Raw genomic sequence first — 20,953 nt, forward strand, 5'->3', positions numbered from 1 at the left:
AAGAGTTATCAATTCTTTTATCCATGCTAACACTGATGCTTGATAATATAAAACCCAATCTGGCAAGCCAAAGCTTGCATTTCTCTTGGTTTCTTGTAACATTTTCAATTTAATTCTAGCTTTCTTTCCTTGCCAGATAAATTTTTGAGTTAGAGAGTTTAAATCTACAAAGAATTTTTTCTCCAGTTTTATGGGTATTGTTTGAAATTTTAAAAAAAAAATTGATAATATATTCATTTTCACTGTAGCAATTCTTTCTATCATTGACAGTTGAAGATTCTTCCATTTTTCCAAATCAAGCTTTATTTGGTTTAACAATTTAATGTAATTATCATCTTTTGTTGAACATCTGGCTATCAAATATATTCCCACATATTTGACCTTTTTGACTATTTGCAATTCTATTTTTTTGATAATTGCATTTTTTGTTTATCTGTAGAATTTTTAACTATCGCTTTAGTTTTTTTCTCTATTTATCTTTAATCCTGCTACATTATCTCTCCAAATTGTTCTATCTTTTCCAACAGTTTAGGAATCATCTCTAAAGGTTCCTCTAAAATGAATACCAAATCATCTGCAAATGCTTGCAGTTTGTAGGTTTCACCTTTTATTTTCATCCTTTAATTTCTGGATCTTGCCTAATGTTTCTATTTAAAACTTCCAAAGTTAAGATAAATAGCAATGGGGATAATGGACATCTTTGTCTTGTGCCTTTTCATATATCAAAATTCTCTGTGTAATCCCCATTTACAATTACTTTTGCTGTTCGTTTCTGATATATTGTCTGAATCGTATTTATAAAGTTTTGACCAAAGTCCATTGTTTTTAGTTGTTGAATCATAAATTGCCAAGAAACATTATCAAATGCCTAAAAATACTAGTGCCAGTTGTTTCCCTGGATGAAGTTTATAATAATCCAATATATCTAGTATTACCCTCAAATTATTTTTTATTTGTCTCTGGCAGAAATCCATTTTGAACTGGGTATATAAATTCAGTCAAAAATCATTTCAGTCTCTCAGCTATTATTGAAGTAAACATTTCATAGTCCACGTTCAGTAGTGATATTGGTCTATAGTTTTTGATCTGGGTCAAATCTGAGTCCTCTTTTGGTATCTAAGTAACATTAGCTTCTGTTCATGTATTTGGGAGTTTTGTCTCCAATAAAAGTTCATTACATACATTTTTCAATGGTGAACTTAATATATTGTGTAAACATTTATAAAACTCTGCGGGGAGTCCATCTGATCCTGGCGTTTTTTTCATTTCTTTGTCTTTTTATTGTCTCTGTCAATTCCATCATTGTTGTTTTTTCATTTAACATAGTCTTAAAGTATTTTTAATAAATTATTTTCTTCCATATATTGAGTCATTTTCTCCCATGGAGTTTCTTCCTTGTCATAAAGTTTCTCATAGTATTCTTTAATTATCTTTTTATTGCTTCATTTTTAAATTGTAAACAGCCTTTTCCATCTATTAAATTGTTTATCATTTGTTTCTCGTTCTGTTTTTTTAAGTTTATAAGCTAACCATCTTTCTGGTTTGTTTGCATGTTCAAAGAAGTTTTGCTTTCCCCATTAATTATTTGTGCCAATTTTTCTGATTCTATTAAATTTAATTTATGTTTTATTATTTCCATTTGTCTTTTCAATATTTTCTTTTGTGGGTTTATTTGTAGTTCAAGTTCTAATTTTTTAAATTCTTCTCTTAACAACTGACATTGTTGTCTCTTTATTTTTTTCGCCATGTATGTTATTGCTACGCCTCAAAAATATGTTTTAGCTGTATGCTATACATTTTTTAATGTTGTATCTTCTTTTTTATTTTATTTGAAGAAAAATTCCATTTCTTTTGTTGCTAAATCTATAAATTCTTTCTCTTTTAATATAGATTGATTTGAAGTCCATCTTCATTTTATCTGCATTCCTTTCCACACCATTTTTAAGGGGTTATGATCTGCCCAAGTACTTAATTCTATTTCAATTTCCTGCATATTAACCCTAAATTCAGGCGTCATTTAAATCATATCAATTCTAGACCAAGATTTATGACTATTAAAATAAAATTTGTATTGTGATTTTCCTGGATTCGTTTCTCTCCAGATATCTTGTATACCAATTTCGTTTATCATATTGAAAAAAGTCTTAGATAATCTTTTTCTTCCTTGTTTCCCTGATTTACTGCTTTTATAGTCTAATGTCCTGTTTACTATTGCATTGAAATCGCCAATTAAGCATATATTTTGGTATTCCATTTCTACTATTTTTCTATGAAGGTTTTGATAAAATTCTTCTTGTTTATTATTTGGTGCATATATTGCTATCAAAAGTATCTGTTTTTGATTTAAAGATATTTCTACCATTAATATTCTTCCTTCTTCATCTTCATAAATCATTTTGGAATCTATTGTTTCTTTGACATATAAAACAACTTTTTTTTTGTTGAGCTGATGTATAATAAAGTTTTCCAATTTTTGGATTTTCCAAAAATTTATAATGTTTTTTTATTTGTGTCTCTTGCAAACAAATTATATCAATATTTAATTTCTGTAGTTGTTTGAAAATTCTTTTCCTTTTTGATGGGGAATTCAATCCATTTATATTCACTGAAAAAAATCCATTTTCCATCTCCATTTTGATTTACTTATATTTAGCTCTTGTTGATCTCGTAATCCTCTGCTCTCTTACTATTCCCTCATCTTCTTGATTCATCTTCTGTTTTTCCTCCTCCACCTGTATAATTGTTTCCTCTGTTGTTTGTTCTGTCTGTTTCTGGCTTTTTTCATCCTTTTGCTGATATTGTGTTCTTTCTCCCAGAAATGCTCTATATCTTTCATCAAAATCCTCTGCCTTCCACACTGAGTCCAAACAATATCTTGTGTTATTCCAATTAATTAAAATTCCTTCTGGCATCAGCCATCTAAAATTTACTCCTTTTGTAATCAGCTTTGTAGTCAAGAAATGACATTGTCTTCGAGTATCCCTTTTTCTCTTGGGATTCTGTTTCAACACTACTATTTCTTTATATTGTAATGGATCATCTCTAACTCTTCTTAATATCTCATCCCTCATTGTTTTCTTCATAAATTTTACATGGACTTCTCTAGGCAATTTGTGTTTCCTTGTATAACTTGAATTCATTCTAAATATTTCATCCACTTCTTGCTGCATCTCCGATCTTTCCATTTCTAGGGCCTCTTGATAATAGATTAGTAATCACTTCTGCTATATTTTCCTCTTTCTTCGGGTATGTCCTAGAATCTAAAATAGTGTACTGCCTTCTCCATTTCCAACGCAGCGACCACTCCTTCTAGGTTTTGATTTGCTTGTTCTAATCTTTCATTCTCTATCATTAATGTTTCAATTCCCCCCCCCAATATCTTCTGATTGCTCTTCCACCTTCTGAATTCTTTGTTCATTTTTAAGGATCATTTGTTGGTGAACCTCAAATTGTGTCTTTATGTCAAGTATTTGTTTGTTTAGCTTATCAAGATTGCTTTTTGTTTCCTGATGATTCTTCAGCATCATTTCTTGCATTAGTTGTAAAGTTGCATGCATCTCTTTTTGGAGATTGTTTGCCTTCTCTCATTGTAACATTGCTTCAGTAGATCCCTGACTTGCTAGACTAGATGTTCCAGAAGAGGGTGCAGAAGAAGGGTTTTTTTGTAATTTTAGTGAGGTTTGGTGGACTCATTGTTCAATCAGGCAGATTTTGTAAATCCACAGGGACAAGGGGGAAAAAAAGCCAACTGCTTTAGGCTACAATCCAACTTTTAAAAAAGCTAACTGTTTTAGGCTAAAATCCAACTTTAAAAAGGAGCCAACTATTTTAGGCTATAATCCAAGTTTAAAAGGGAACCAACCACTTTAAGCTATATTCCAATTTTAAAAGGGAACCAACTGCTCTCTGTGGGAGCGCCAGCCCTGTGGAACCAGCTCCCACCTGAGCTTCGGATGGCCCAAGATCTCCAGTCCTTTCGCCGCGGCCTCAAAACACTCCTTTTCCACCTGGCTGACCTAGACTGACAGGGATTTTAATTATATTTACAATTCTAACTCTATTCTTTAATTTATTTTAATTTATTTCAAATTTTATTTTTAATTTACTGTACAGAGACCTTTAAGTTTTGTTGTTGTTAGCTGCCCTGAGTCCCTCGGGAGATAGGGCGGGATATAAATCCCATAAATAAATAAATAAATAAATAAATAAATAAATAAATAAATAAATAAATAAATAAATAAATAAACAAATAAACAAATAATCCAAATTTAAAAAGAAGCCAGCTGCTTTAAGCTATAATCCAGATTTAAAAGGGAGCCAACTGCTTTAGGCTAATCCAGGTTAAAAAAAAAAGCCAACCACTTTAAACTGAAATCCAGCAAAATAAAAAACACTGCATAAATCTAATCCAAATATTTCTGTCAATTCAAAGATATTAGAAAAAAGAAAAAAAATCGTGTCTCTAAATAGTTTCTATAATAGTTATGTCTAAAGTTGAAAGATGTAGTTAAAAAACCTTTGTTTTATAGAAACACAGGATGTTCTTTGTTTAGCACAGGTGTTGTTTCAAGGTCATCACTCTTCTGATTTTTTCTGTATTATTATAGTATCTTCCTTCACCACTAGATCTCCTCATTAGTTATAATGTCTCTATCCAGTAGTAAAACTTTTATTTAAAATGCTCTTTCACAACAAAGTAAAAAAATCTTCCCAATCAAAAAAATTAGCCTACAACAGATTATCATTTTTTTTTCTTTTCAATCAGTCTCAAATCTTTTCTGCATATTTTTTATATTCCTTAATTTTGTCCCGCCATTCCAGATTTCTTGCCGCTTTTAACTCTCTTCTTCCCAAGTCTTCCTGGGTTTTTTTATTTTTAAAAGTTATCCAGTTCAGGGAATTATATTTTAAAAATCCATAGGGAAGAGAAATAAAGAAGAATCTCACCTAGATCAAACATATTGTCGACAGTCAGCTGTTCGGTGGCGCTGCCGTGGTTCTCCACTTCTTCCCGTACTGTCTGTGGCTTGGGCTGTCTGTGTGCTTGCTGGTAGTCTTTCTCCCAACTGTTTGAAGAGTTTCCTCAGTCCATTTGGGCCAACCGCCGTTGGCTTCAAACTCCCAAGGTTTCCCTTTCTCCTTGTTGCCTCTCCAGGGTGACTTTCTGACCTCTTTGGGTCTCCAGACGAAGCAAAACTGGACTAGGGAGACCGGAGCTCCGGTTTCTTTCAACCGTGTCTACATGACACCTGGGCTGAACTCATGAGGGAGAGAAATATTATTTCCCTTCCTTGCTGTTTGCCTTTGATGCCTTGCTAATGGTAGGTGGAGGGAAAACATGGAAGTAGCCAGAAAACTTTTCCCTTTCTTTCCCCCACCATTAGTTACACCTGTGTTAGTTTGCAAAGAGACCGGCGTCTATGGGAAGCTTACTCTAAAGGAAGATTTTTGCTGGCTACTTCCATGTTTTCCCTCCACCCACCATTAGCTGCACCTCTATAAGGGGTGTTGGGGAGAAATGGTGCATGGGGTGGGGGTAGAGGATGCCCAAGCAGCTGTGGGTACTTCAAGGAGTAGGAAGCAGAGCATGGGATAACTAGTGGATGAGGGGAGGCTGGAGGCAGGTGATTTTGTTCCATGATTTCCCCCACCCCTGAGGCACCTCATGCAAGCTCAACAACCCGCACATTTGTTTAAGAAATTCATTGGAGAGAACCTGGATGGGGGCTTGTTCACTTAATGTGATTACTTAACATCCTCTCAACTTGTGAATGTAATTGATAGCTCCATTACATTCATAACTTGAGGATTACCAGTATTATCTCTTCCTAAAAAAAACCCTCCCTTTATACATAACTGAACTAGATCAGGATTAAAAGCTCACTTTGTGTTCCTTGTTGGCCATGTACTCCTTCCTTCAACTATTATCAGAAATGTAGGCCAGCATGAGCAGTTTCACTTACCTTAAGAGAATTTGGGTTCCCCCAGAGTTGGAATGGAGATATGTCTAAGTGCAAAACTAGAAAGAAAAGACATGTATCTATACTTACAAGATACATGGAGCTGTTGCCTGGTTTCTGTTACTTCATCAGGCATAATAATAACAACAACAAAACCAAATGCTTTTTCAGCTTTCCCAGAGCTGCTCCAAATTGTGTGCAAAAATTTGGATTTTCAAGGGAAGGGCAAATGAAAATTTAAAGCAGACATGTTTTTGCTAGGCTTCATTTTTTAATTATTTTTCTAAAAATAATTTCTAAAAGTGTGATGTAAAATGCCTACAAATTGAAAGTTGCATTTATAGCTCTCTGCTGACATTTTGCATTGTAATCTAGGCAGTTCTCGCAAAATGTGGACTTTATTTAATTAAGGTGGCAAACAAAGGACAAATGATCAGACTATAGCTAGAAGTGGGGTAATGGCTAAGTTTGATGATATCAGTATGAACTAGCAATTCTAATAGTTCCAATTCCAATAACAATGGGTCTTCAAATGTGAAATTTTGAAGACTGGCTGAGAATGGGTATTTTTTTCTTGTTCATTTCAGTATATACCAGATCCTGTATTATTACAAGACTTAGCTATTCACTGTTTGAAAATAGGCAAAAAGTCTTCCTATTGATAGGCAAAATCTCAACTTTTGGATTTAGTGATGCTTCCCAGAAACTTGAAATAATAGCAATCAAGCATTGTTATGTCTATGAAAAAAGAAAAGGCACATCAAAGTGATGTATTCTAATTTCTAAAGGAGCAGCTAGCTGTGTTTATGGTTACAACAAATATCCAGTGGAATCCCAATTTTTAAGTCAACATTTTCATTAGATGCTCTATAACTAAGCTTCCCTAAAATTGAGCTCATCACCAGATGACTTCATGCACATATCAGTGGAGCTTTCTTTGCAACTATGCACTCCAAATATATTAACTTTGCCCTTGCAAATTAAGCTTTCTTCTCTCTATGGTATCTGTTTTCTCAGGGGTCTGTTCCAAACAAGTTTTATGTTCATAATGATATATTTCGCTATGAAGATGAAGTATTTGGTGATTCTGAACCTGAACTTGATGAAGGTAGGGAATTTTTATATGAATTTTATATGAATTATACTATTAAATACTATTAAAATAATAGTAATAATATTAAAGGGACGCGGTGGCTCAGTGGGTTAGGACGCTGAGCTTGTCGATTGGAAGGTCGGCAGTTTGGCGGGTCGAATCCCGAGTGCCGTGTAACAGAGTGAGTGCCTGTTACTCGTCCCAGCTTCTGCCCACCTAGCAGTTCGAAAGCACATAAAAATGCAAGTAGAAAAATAGGGACCACTATGGTGGGAAGGTAACAGCGTTCCGTGCACCTTTGGCGTCTAGTCATGCCGGCCACATGACCACGGAGACGTCCTCGGACAAGCGCTGGCTCTTCGGCTTTGAAACGGAGATGAGCACCGGCCCCTAGAGTCGGAAACGACTAGCACGCAAGTGCGGGGGAACCTTTACCTTTACCTAATAATATTAATAGTAATAAAACAGTAAAACAAAAAGAGCAAACAAAAAATGCATATATTGCAAAAATGCATAAGTGAAATACAACAGAAAAAATATGCAGTATGTTGTTATAACAGTAATTATAATTCCATATATAATTACCTAGTGTAAATGTTATGCAAGTGTATGTGTGTGTGAGTGTATTTCTACTACACATATATAACTATAATGCTTTTATTAAGCCTACTAAATATTTTGTTTAAAAGACTTCTATATTTCACTATATTTATCCATACAAAATCTGTGTTTATCTCCTCATTAAGTAATCTCCTGATTGATTGTAATCAAGTTTTGAATCCATTTATCTTTCCAATGTTGCAGTATCAGGCTTTTAGCTAAAGGAAGGAGAATTGGAGAATTCATTTATATTATCTGGTTGTCAAATTCCATGTACTAAGTAGGTAATTAAGAAAATAGTAACCTCTGAAAATTTTACTGTTGGTTGCACAGTCAAATTTATATAGTTCATTATCAAAGCCTTAGTAAGTATTTTTTATTTATTTTAATCCCATTTTATATCCCGCCCTTCTCCGAAGACTCAGGGCGGCTTACAATTTTAAGCACAAACCAATGTGCTTAGCAATAGCCTTCATTCTATGTATATGCCTGCTTATTAGGGCTTTTGGGGGGGCCCCCAGCGGCATTATTACAAAGTCAGCTTATTGCCCCCAACAATCTGGGTCCTCATTTTACGTACCTCGGAAGGATGGAAGGCTGAGTCAACCTTGAGCCTGGTGGGACTCGAACCTGCACTAATTGCAGGCAGCTGGTGTTACTTAAGAAGGCATTAGCCCACTGCTCCACCAAGGCTTTATTATATAAACAGGTGTTTGATAGTTTGATTTATTAATTGATTAATCCTATAACCTTATCAAAATACAAAACAATAAAATACAGAATCTAATTTAAGGCTAAAAGAGATAGGAGAAAATACAGTAATAAAGCAGAATATCATAATCATAATCATAATAGTAAAGTTGGAAGGGACCTTGGAGGTCATCTAGTCCAACCCACTGCTCAGGCAGGAAACCCTATACCATTTCAGACAAATGGCTGTCCAGTCTTTTCTTAAAAACCTCCAGTGTTGGAGCATTCACAGCTTCTGGAGGCAGGTTGTTCCACTGGTTAATTGTTCTAACTATCAGGAAGTTTCTCCTTAGTTCTAGGTTGCTTCTTTCCTTGATTAGTTTCCATCCGTTGCTTCTTGTTCTGTCTTCAGGCACTTTGGAGAATAGCTTGACTCCCTCTTCTTTGTGGCAGCCCCTGAGATATTGGAACACTGCTTCTCTTCATTAAACTAGACATACCCAATTCCAGCAGCCGTTCCTTATATGTTCCTTATATCCACTCTAGAAGGAGTGGGCTTAGCCAATGGACTTCATAGATCAAAGGTGGCGAACCTATGGCCCGGGTGCCAGAGGCAGCACTCAGAGCCCTCCTGTGGGCACCCGCGCCATGCCTCGGAGGTGGCAACTGTCCGTCTTCAACCAGCTGTCCCCCACAGGTGTCCCTCCCCACAAGTGACATTGAGGTGACCACACCCACCTTGGCCACACCCACCCAATCTTCCATTACCACCACAGCCACACCCACCAAGTAGGCCACACCCACCTGGCACCCAACAATAAATAAGTGGGTTTTGGGTTGCAGTTTGGGCACTTGGTCTCTAAAAGGTTCGCCATCACTGTCATAGATATTTATGGGATAAAGTAACCAAAGAAGATAAAGATCAGAAGGAATATAATATAGGAGAAAGTTAGTTTTTAAAAACCATAAAATCTGGTAAAGAAGATATGCTGTAGGTCCCTTCCATCCAGACTACACTAGGTGGGTCTACCTTAATATAGAAACTTCTCTCCCTGGGTGAAGAAGTTAACTCCATCCTTCTTAACATTCCTCAGGTCCTTCCAAAGCTGGCTATCCATTCACATCTGGGGTTCTAGGGAACCAAATAAATCTTACTGTAGCTAACAGCATCTTCTGTTGTGCTTTCTATAATAATATTTAAATATGAATGTTTTTATATAGATAGTCCTCAACTTACAACAATTCATTTAGTGATCATTTGAAGTTACAATGGCACTGGAAAAAGTTAATATGACCATTGCAGCATTTCCAAGGTCACGCGATCAAAATTCAGATGCTTGGCAACTGACTGGTGAATATCATGGTGGTTGCAGTTTCCTGGGGTCATGTCATCACCTTTTGTAATATGACAAGCAAAGTCATTGAGGAAGCCAGATTTGCTTAACAATCATGATACTAACTTAACAACTGCAATGATTCTCTTAACAAATGTGGCAAGAAAGGTTGTAAAATAGGACAGATTTCATTTAATAAATGTTTCACCTAGCAATAGAAATTTTGAGCTTAATTAGTCTACCTGTATTATCAAGAAATAGACTACAGGCATAGTGAGAATTGCTGAATGAGTCTACAATGATTCATATATTTAGAAATAACTGAAAAAAGCTATCTCAAAGAAGGAAAAAGATGACAGAATTTGGAATACTTATATGAAGCCAAGATAATTTATTAGATTATATGTACAAATTTTTATGGCACTTGGCTTTATGGAAACTGAAATTTATTATATTGCATGTGAATTTCTGGAATAAATAAGCTCCCTTTCATTTTCAGTAAAATTGAAAATATAAAATATTACTGTGGCAGATAGCGCACTTTTATGAATTATGAATTTATGAATTATATTTTAGAATCAGAAGATGAAGTAGAAGAGGAGAATGAAGAAAGGCAAACATCACCTGAACCTGTACAAGAAAATACAAGCAGTGCTTACTATGATAGTCATCCTGTAACGTAAGATAATATTCATGCTTATGTTGCAGACAGTCTGTGCCAACATGTTTGAAAATCCATGAATCTGCATGTTAATGTCTTTATCCTTAACCCATAATAAAATAAGATATGAGAACTTATAATCCAAAGGAAATGAAACCTTGTTCATGTTTTTTAGAATTTTTGATACAGGCAGTTAATTATGTGGTTAAGTACTGATGAATTACTTAGAATATCATGAGGTTAAGGTTTTCTTTAGTGATCATTATAACTTCTGTTATAAATATAAGTTGAAATCATTTAAGATGTTTATCTTTTATTAAAGTTCTGTGTAAGGGGTTTGTATATAAAAATAGAAAATGCTAGTGTGTTTTCAGTGCAGCAGGCAGTATTAAAATGACTAACAGTTCTTACAAAACACTTTCCTGATGAGTTTTCTAAATGTACAAGAGATAATTACCATTGTTTGTTTGCTTATTTTGCTTTGTTGTAGCCTAAATCCCCAGCATAGGAGTGATGTGCCCTGTTAGATGCCCTTAAGCCCAACCAATGTCCTTCTCTACCTGGCTTATTGTTAATATATTTTCAACTAAGATAAATGGAAAGTTAGTTGCTATAAAGAACCCAGTTTCAAGCATCATTAATGTTTTTTTGGTGTCAAGCATCCCTTTGGTGTCAAATACAGATAGTCCTTGACTTATGACTACAATTAAGCCCAAAATTGCCAAGCAAGGCAGTTGTTAAGTGAGTTCCACACTATTTTGTGACCTTTTTTTGCTACAGTTAAGTGAATTGCAGTCGTTAAGCAAACCTGGCTTCTTCCATTAATTTTGCTTGCAGGAAGCCAGCCAGGAAGGTTACAAGTAGTGAACACATGATTCCAGGACAGTTCAACTATCATAAATACATACCAGTTGCCATGTGCCCACATTTTGATCATGTGACAATGGAGATGCTGCAATGATCGTAAATGCGAAAAGTCATGAGTCATTTTTTTTCAGTACTGTTATAACTTTGAACAACCTGTAGATGAATGGTTGTAATTTGAGGATTACCTGTACTCTGTCCAAGGCATACTTAGAAAATAAAGTCATAGATGCCTGCAGCTCAATAGCTTTTATGGAGTAAATGGACCTGCCCAGAAAAAGGCAGAACATCTTGGTTGTTCTAGGTGGCTAGAAAGGGTGATAGATATTTTCTGAATTGCTAGATTCACTGTGATAGCCACTTTCTCATACAAAAATCTAAAAATGTCCATCTGTCTCAAAATACTAATGACCTCTGTATTTTTTTAAAAAAAGACTTTAAATAGGTCATCAACAAAAGGAGTTCAGGTAAAACTATAAATGATGCATAAGATACGTGTGTGTGTGTGTGTGTGTGTGTGTGTGTGTGTGTAACAATTGTATAATAAATGGTAGCAATATGATTTTTTCTGAAAATTGAATAATACTAATAATTTACATTAATAAAAACAGTGAAATATGTGATTATTCTAGTAATGGAATAGAAGAAACATTGGAAGAATCTTCTCATGAACCTGAAACAGAGTTAGAATCTGAATCAAAAACTGAAGAACTAAAAACTGAAGTGGAAGAAAAAAACCTTGAAGAAGTAGAAGAAAAATCTCCATCCCCACCTCCTGTAGAAACTGTTTCTCTACCACAGGAACCACCAAAGGTTAGTTAAGTTAATATGTTTTGTGTAGTTAAATGGAACCTGATAGCAAACTCTTGATCATGAGGGTGCTCTAAATATTTATAATCACATGTAGAGCTAAAGAGAATAAAATTTGCAGTAATAATTCAGTGTTTGTCAACTATATTCCAGTTGTCCAGCATGTATAAACAAAGATTATAATCACATGCTATCTAAATCCAAAAGATACATACATATAATTGATAAGAGGTTCATAAGTGTGTGGAGTATTATTTAGTAGTGTAATATTTAAACATTGTTAGAATATAGTATTTGTGCTTTTATCATAATCATAATTACTTCATATTTTTTACTAATTTAATTTGAAATAATTCAGTCCTAATAGTTAATCCCTTGTTACTGTGTGATAGTTGTAGTACTTCACTTGTTTGGCTTTGCAGTATGCAGGAAAACATTAATAATTTTATACACAGTCCTTAAATTCTTAAATATGTGCATCTTGGTTTTGGTAATTGAAGATTACATACTACGTTTTTTTCCTGGTACAGACATAATATTCTTGCTGTCTTAAAGAAGGGTAAAACATCAGGAGTGTACTGTGAATACAACTTTGCATTGGCTTAAGCATTTTATTGGATCTAATGTTGACAAGGGACGCGGTGGCTCAGTGGGTTAGGACGCTGAGCTTGTCGATCAGAAGATCGGCAGTTTGGCGGGTCGAATCCCGATTGCCGCGTAGCAGAGTGAGCGCCTGTTACTCGTCCCAGCTTCTGCCCACCTAGCAGTTCGAAAGCACGTAAAACTGCAAGTAGAAAAATAGGGACCACTACAGTGGGAAGGTAACAGCGTTCCATGCTAGTCATGCCGGCCACATGACCACGGAGACGTCCTTGGACAAGCGCTGGCTCTTCGGCTTTGAAAGGGAGATGAGCACCGGCCCCTAGAGTCGGAAACGACTAGCACGCATGTGCGGGGGAACCTTTACCTTTACCTTTAATGTTCACAAAAGTTAACTTTAATGTTAGCCCAGGATCTCTTCTAATTTGTATTTCAGATTTGATTGACAATAATTAATAGTACTTTTATTTAAATGTATTTGTTTAAATTATTTCTGGTCCTACTCATTCTCCAGATTATTTTGGGTTGGAATAATAGTCTGTTAAAAAAAGCCAAACCAATTCAAACACAATAAACAATGAAATAATTGGTGGGCTAATGCCTCCTTAAGTAACACCAGCTACCTGCAATTAGTGCAGGTTCGAGTCCCACCAGGCTCAAGGTTGACTCAGCCTTCCATCCTTCCAAGGTAGGTAAAATGAGGACCCAGATTGTTGGGGGCGATAAGCTGACTTTGTAATAATGCTGCTTGGGGGAGCCCGAAAGCCCTAATAAGCAGGCATATACATAGAATGAAGGCTATTGCTAAGCACATTGATTTGTGCTTTAGATTGTAAACCGCCCTGAGTCTTCGGAGAAGGGCGGGATATAAATGGGATAAAAAAAATAGAATACCAGATAATAAATGTGACACTAACATAAGCTCTGGATATGAAGTCACAAGTGCAAGAGTAAAAAGAAGGTTTTCATTTAGTAGTAAAAATCAGATACTTTGGTTTCATGTTTGCCTTCATGCAGGAGCATTCTAAAGCCAGGTATCACAACAGATTTCTTAAGGTCCCCAAAGTTCAACATGTCACTATATGTTAGTTTAGATCAGTGTTTCTCAGCTTGGCAACTTTATGCTTAATATCTTAAGCATCGGTGGCTGAGGAATTCTTGGAGTTCAAGTTCATGCCAAGATTGAAAAACATTGCTGTAGATGATATACAACTTTTTTTTCCCCTGGTACTTCATCTTCAGGTAGATAGTTTAGTGAAACATCAGTTCATAAATTGTTTGTGCTATAAATGTTACGTAGGTAATATCTAAAGTTTCCTGTTAGTGAAAAAAGTTCCTGATTAATTTTGCTTATATTAATTCAGGTGCTGATACTTATCCTGAAAGCAAGTTTGCTTTCAGTTCAGGAAGGGAAGGGATTGAGAAAATGTTTTTTCCATCATATTTTTACATGTGAGAATATTAAGTCTGTATTACTTAAAAAAAATAAAAGTAATTGAATAATTGACATCAGCATGTGTTAGTAAGAGCATTTGTAACCTTATGCAATGAACCTAAGGATGGTGCTTGTTTAACTTTATCTTGCACAGCAAATAGACTCAAAATACATTGTTCTAATTAACTTTGTCAGTTGTGGATTAGAACAGGAATGTTTTCATAATCCAGATTTTACTTAAGGAATGCCAATAGTTTGCCATAATCAGTAGACCAAGTTTATTGCATTTCCTGTAGGCTTTCTCCTGGGCTTCAGTGACCAGTAAAAATCTGCCTCCTAGTGGTACTATTTCTTCTTCTGGAATTCCAAGTCATGTTAAAGCACAAGTCTCACAGGTAACCAATCTGTGGATGTCTTAGGTTGTGCAGGTTTGGTCATTTTGAGAAAGAGAGACAAATGGCCATTGACAAGCCTAGATTTAGAATTTAGACTACTTCTGGTTGTACTGTATGTTACAGGTAATGTTTGTACCAATAAGTTGTTTCTGTTTGATGACTTAGGATTTTTACTAATTTATAATGGTAAACAACATTTCACTGGCATCTAAACAATCTATTACTAATCTAAGACACGGATATCTATATATATTCTTTATGCAGATATGTTATTGTATGAGAATTTCAGTGATTTGCATTGAATATTATGTATAATGCAGGGGTCCCCAACCCCAGGCCGCAGCCTACTGTGGGGCCTCGAGACATTTGGAACTGGACCATGGAAGTGGCAAGCATGCATTCACATGCATCCCTACTTGCATGAACAGTGGGCAAACACTTGTTTGTGTGCTCCATTTGCACAAGCAGCAGGCGCGCATTTCCACAGCTCACACAAATGGAGCTGTAGGCGTACTTGCCCACCACTCACAGGGAACCATCCCCTCACCCTCCCCATCAGTCCAAAAAGCCGGAAAGGTTGTGGAACAGATAGTCTTCAACATATGAATAATCACTAAGCAACCATTAAAAGGGACCACCTAAAAGTTCCAGTGTCCATCCTCCACTTCCCCCATGGTCACATGACTGCATTTTGGGCACTCAACAACCAGCCTTTTATAGTCATTTGATGCATTCCATTTACTTCCAGTTTCCAGCAAAAACAGCCCATAGCAAACAATGGATTTGTTTTGCAACAACTGTGTTCACTTTAAGATTTCCATAAAAGTAAAAACATGTCCGTCCATGTGGCGAATTGCTTCACAATAATCATAGCAGGCTCCATTATGGTTGTAAATTGAGGACTACCTGTATCATATGCCTTGTATGGTCTGAAAATTAATGTATCCTAAGAGCAAGGTAATTGTACATGGTGGAAATATATTCTTTTTAACAAATAATGACCTGAGGTATACATGTTTCTTGATCAGGGGTCTAATTGTTTAAAGTAAATATCCCAAAAGAGAAGAAATAATATACTATGAGATTAGAAAAAAGAAATTACTGCTCTTCCTCAAGAATTTTTAGAGAGAAGGTATTTGCAGCTATAAAATTCCAGATTTATTAGCAGGCCGATAAGAAAGAAAATACTCCCAACTTCTGAAATTTCTCCTTCAAAATATCTGAAGAAGTTCCCATTCCATCTGGTTGACTTTAACTTGGTTCTAATGTAATGCAATTGTTTCCCCCTATTTTTATATTGGTTACTTGCCTTTGTGATACATGGTGTGACTTAAAAAGTTTCAGTTCATTCTGGACTGAAAAAAATGTATAATTGTGAATACCTCCTATACCCATCTGCTATAGGTCTTGTGCATATGCAGGATGATGAATATTTTCCTTCTGAAAACAATGCTTCATAACTACTTGCCTATATAGGGCAAACTAGTGGGCAATAATGGAAAAGAGCTAAAAATCTCTCATAAGGCTAATATTTCAGTTCCAATCAATATCAATAAAATATACATTAGATATGGTTTAACACATATTTTGTTTGTGATTTTCTTTGCTGCTAGAGCAACAGGCCATATATAATTAATGAAAATGTGGAATAAATTGTGAATAAGGGGTGGGGGGGTTTTGTATTACCAAATAAATACACAATGCTAATGTTATTTTAGATTTTATTATCTTAAATTTTACTAATTTTTCAGCAAAGGGTCGAAACAAAATCTGAAAACCAGTCCCAATCACCTCGTGTTCGTGAACAGCGTCCAAGGGAACGGCCAGGTTTTCCATCAAGGGGACCCAGGCCAGGTATTATTTTTATTTGTTGTGAATTTTCCTGGATTTCCATAAAGATCAAGATGTGAATTTTCACTTAGAAAGTATAGACTTAATACATGCAGGTGAAAAAGTACACACAGAAGAAGATAGAAATGCCTTTTAAAATTAGATAGGGGTAGGAAATGTTCATGGATAGATGAAGATTGGGTGAGTACTAAATATGACATTTTGAGTTCCATGAGAGAATATAAAATATTATCAAGTAAATAAGTAGGCTGGATAAGAAAATAAATAGGGCTATGCAAAGCACTTTTCAATTTTTAATTTCACTTTCAATTCATAATTTTATGAAATTTAAAATCTGAAGATAGAATCAGTGTTCTGAGTATCAAACAGTTTGTTTCATCCATTTGGGAAGCATTCCAAGCTTAATATGTGTTACACCATGTTCATAGTTCCTCCAGAACACTTTGCACTCAAGACAAATTGATTTGTCCCAGATGTTTCATGAAATTTCATTTGTGACACATTTTTAAAAGAAACTTACACACTTTTACTTCTCGAATAAAGCTTTTCCATGTAAACAGGACTTTTAAGTGAGCCTACTCTAGGAAATGTAGTGATTTTTCACTTCTAGTGATAATACAGGAAGTCCTTGGTTGGTGATTGCTTCATTTAACAAAAGTTCACTGCTACAACAGTAATGCAAAAATAGCTTTACCTGTCCTTACATTTACAATCTGCAGGTCTGTAAAGCAAAGGAAAGCTAAAATAAGAATACAAGCATAGTGATGCTTTCATTTAGCAACTGCTCTGCTTAATGACAAAGTTGCCAATCCCAGTTTTGGTCAATAATGAGGACTACCTATACTAGAAATTTGAGTTCCTTGCTCTTTTAAAAAATTCCTTTGTAAACATAGTTCAGATTTATAATCTTATACAACAACTGAATAGAGCCTTAAATAATGTTTCTGAGAAACAAACTTGCATTAGCAATCAAATGAAATTGACAGTTGAAATTATATTAGTGCTATATGAACTGCACAGAATTGTCCTGCATAAATATATGGAACAAATACGTTCATTAACTATGTCTATATTTACTGGAACAGTTAGGAGCCTGTTTGGTATACTGGTTAAGGTGCCAGTCTGGAAATCAAGAGATGTTCTAGTCCTGTCTTAGGTCTGACAGCCAGCTGAGTGACTTTGGGTCAGTCACTTTCTCTCTCGTCCAGTTCACTTCATGTTGTTGCTGTGGAGAAAATAGGAAAACTACGAAGAGGAAGGAGTATTAGTTATGTTTGCCACCTTGAATTATTCATAATAGTAATAAAAATGAGGTAAAAATGTAAGAAAAAGGAATGATTCACTTGTTGAAATATTAGGGAATATTGTTTTGTGGTCCTTTGTATAATTAAAGAGCATAAGCAGCAGCTTATGAGGCTAAGTAAAATTGCAATAAAAATCTCTAATAGTAGATAAAATATCTGGTAGGTTCATAAAAAAATTTTATGGATCAAAGAAAAAAGTGCAGTTTAAATAGGCTGCACCCAGTAGCTAGCTTGATGTTTTTGTAGTAATGACTTTTTTAGCTTTTCTCACTGGTAACAAAATGAGTAACAGTATTATATTTTTTATATTAAACATAGTTTTTACAGAATATATTCTGTAACATGAAGTGAACTGGACGAGAGAGAAAGTGACTGACCCAAAGTCACTCAGCTGGCTGTCAGAATATATTCTGTAACTAAACTTAAAACATCTTTATAAAAATTCCAGGGTAGGCTCACAGTGATTATATGCACTATATACTTACAAAAAGTTGAGTATAGTTAAAAATATAATATTTTTTTATTTTGGATTTTACATGATTCTGGCAGTGACAGTTATGAAAGGAATAAGAATTATGAAGGTCTACTTCCAATGAAAATCATTCTACCCTTCAAAAATCAGAAATCATTGCCCAGATGTTTAATTTTAAGATTGCAGTTATAAGAACTAAACAGTTCCTGTAAAAATAGCAATTTAGCAGAAATTGGGCAAACATATTTTTATTTGTATTCTCCCTATCCTTGTATATAAATTATACTTCCTATTTACCTTTTGTAGACTTAACAAAGCATTTAAGCAAATAAATCCATTTTAAATAAATGGATGCTAAACTTTTTACTAGCTGTCAGTTTTGGGTGTTGCTTAAAGTAGCTATTTGAATCATGGTCATTAGGATTTGAAACAGATACTCACAGAATCTTGTTTTCTGATTCGGCTATTGGTCCATCTCATCCAGTATTGACCACATTTACAGGTAGCAGCTCTCCAGACCTTTAAATATTTCGTTCTGTACTATTAGTAATTATTCTTGGGAGTTGCAAAGCCAGATATTTCCCTATCCAACCATAAGTTTATTTGCAACCAAAAAGATCTAGCCACATATACTGTGTCTGGTAGTAAGCCCTTACTTTGAGTGAGTATGTGTAATGTTCTGCTGCCAAAAAGGAAATAAGAGCAGTTCTCTTCCAATGTTTTCCTGATTTTTTTCCTTTCTTATGTGGCATTTTATTTCTTGTAACTTCATGTGTGATTCTGTGTACAGGTTTGATACAATTGCTAAGCAGAACAAAAAGAAGCATACAGAATTCTTTTGCAATGTTACTGGATTTTTTTGGATATCAAAAGAGGATAATATTTATAGCTCCATGTTGATATGAGGGGACCTTGGTGCTCTCTGAGCTTGCTTGTTTTCTTGTAGACGTTTCATTACCCAAACTAGGTAACATCATCACTGCTAGTAAGGAGTGCAGTTTGCTGTCAGTTAATATTCTAGTGGCTTGCCCTGACAGTGCTGGTAGGGGTGGTCTTAGAGATTCTTTGATTGGGCTGTGTACTGTTGGCTTCATTGGCAGTTTCTTGGTTGGGATATTGTTTACCTGATTGTCTGATGTTCATTTTGGAGTTAATTACCGTATATACTTGAGTATAAGCCGAATTTTTCAGCCCACTTTTCGGGCTGAAAAACTCCACTTCGGCTTATACTCCAGTCAACAAAAAAAAAGAACTGTCCCTTCGTTCGGAACAGGCTGCTGAGAGAAGGGAGGGCTGGGCTCCCCACGGCTGCCTCAGCAGTTGGCGCGGCTGCGGGTCCGGCGTTCGCCCGCCGACCAGCTGATGGGCGCGGGCGTGGCCGGGCTGTCCCCGGAGCTGGGCGGGTTCCACCGGCGTTTGCCGTTCACCCGCCGAACAGCTGATGGGCGCGGGCGTGGCCGGGCTGTCCCCAGAGCCGGGCGGGTTCCACCGGCTTTCACCGTTCGCCCACCGACCAGCTGATGGGCGTGGGCGTGGCCGGGCTGCCCCCGGAGCCGGGCGGGCGGCGTTTGCCGTTCGCCCGCCGACCAGCTGATGGGCGCGGGCGTGGCCGGGCTGTCCCCGGAGCCGGGCGGGTTCCACCTGCGTTCACCGTTTGCCCGCCGAACAGCTGATGGGCGCGGGCGTGGCCGGGCTTTCCCCGGAGCCGGGCGGGTTCCACCGGCATTTGCCGTTCGCCCGCCGAACAGCTGATGGGCTCGGGCGTGGCCGGGCTGTCCCCGGAGCCGGGCGGGTTCCACCGGCGTTCACCGTTCGCCCGCGTGGCCGGGCTGTCCCCAGAGCCGGGTGGGTTCCACCGGCTTTCCCCGTTCACCCGCCGACCAGCTGATGGGCGCGGGCGTGGCCGGGCTGTCCCTAGAGCCGGGCGGGTTCCACCGGCTTTCACCGTTCGCCCGCCGACCAGATGATGGGCGCGGGCGTGGCCGGGCTGTCCCCGGAGCCGGGCGGGTTCCACCGGCTTTCACCGTTCGCCCGCCGACCAGCTGATGGGCGCGGGCGTGGCCGGGCTGTCCCCGGAGCCGGGCGGGTTCCACCGGCTGGGCTCCCCACGGCTGCCTCAGCAGTTGGCGCGGCTGCGGGAGCTGATGGGCGCGGGCGTGGCTGGGCTGTCCCCAGAGCCGGGCGGGTTCCACCGGCGTTCACCGTTCGCCCGCCGACCAGCTGATGGGCGCGGACGTGGCCGGGCTGTCCCCGGAGCCGGGAGGTTTCCACCACCGTTCGCCCGCCGACCAGCTGATGGGCACGGGCGTGGCCGGGCTGTCCCCGGAGCCGGGCGGGTTCCACCGGCTTTCACCATTCGCCCGCCGACCAGCTGATGGGCGCGGGCGTGGCCGGGCTGTCCCCGGAGCCGGGCGGGTTCCACCAGCGTTTGCCGTTCGCCCGCTGAACAGCTGATGGGCGCGGGCGTGGCCGGGCTGTCCCCAGAGCCGGGCGGGTTCCACCGGCTTTCACCATTCGCCTGCCGACCAGCTGATGGGCGCGGGCGTGGCCGGGCTGTCCCCGGAGCCGGGCGGGTTCCACCGGCTGGGCTCCCCACAGCTGCCTCAGCAGTTGGCGCGGCTGCAGGAGCTGATGGGCGCGGGCGTGGCCGGGCTGTCCCCGGAGCCAGGCGGGTTCCACCAGCATTTGGCGTTTGCCCGCCGACCAGCTGATGGGCGCGGGCGTGGCCGGGCTGTCCCCGGAGCCGGGCGGGTTCCACCTGCGTTCACCGTTTGCCCGCCGAACAGCTGATGGGCGCGGGCGTGGCCGGGCTTTCCCCGGAGCCGGGCGGGTTCCACCGGCGTTCGCCGTTCGCCCGCCAAACAACTGATGGGCGCGGGCGCAG

At 38.2% G+C, this 20,953-nt stretch overlaps 1 protein-coding gene across 3 annotated transcripts in view; it reads left to right on the forward strand.

The window, feature by feature from the left end:
- Positions 1-20,953, forward strand: part of G3BP2 (G3BP stress granule assembly factor 2) — a 50,911-nt gene that overhangs the window by 21,877 nt on the left and 8,081 nt on the right. For 2 of the 3 annotated variants that reach the window (XM_083377934.1, XM_083377936.1), the window contains 5 exons: positions 6,978-7,068; positions 10,254-10,356; positions 11,835-12,015; positions 14,344-14,442; positions 16,194-16,296. In XM_083377934.1, the coding sequence (XP_083234060.1) occupies positions 6,978-7,068; positions 10,254-10,356; positions 11,835-12,015; positions 14,344-14,442; positions 16,194-16,296 (577 nt within the window). The remainder of the gene's footprint in view (positions 1-6,977; positions 7,069-10,253; positions 10,357-11,834; positions 12,016-14,343; positions 14,443-16,193; positions 16,297-20,953) is intronic. The other variant, XM_083377935.1, reaches the window with a different exon arrangement.

This window comes from Vipera ursinii, assembly GCF_947247035.1.
Source record: "Vipera ursinii genome assembly, chromosome: Z".
Classification (NCBI taxonomy): Eukaryota; Metazoa; Chordata; class Lepidosauria; order Squamata; family Viperidae; genus Vipera; species Vipera ursinii.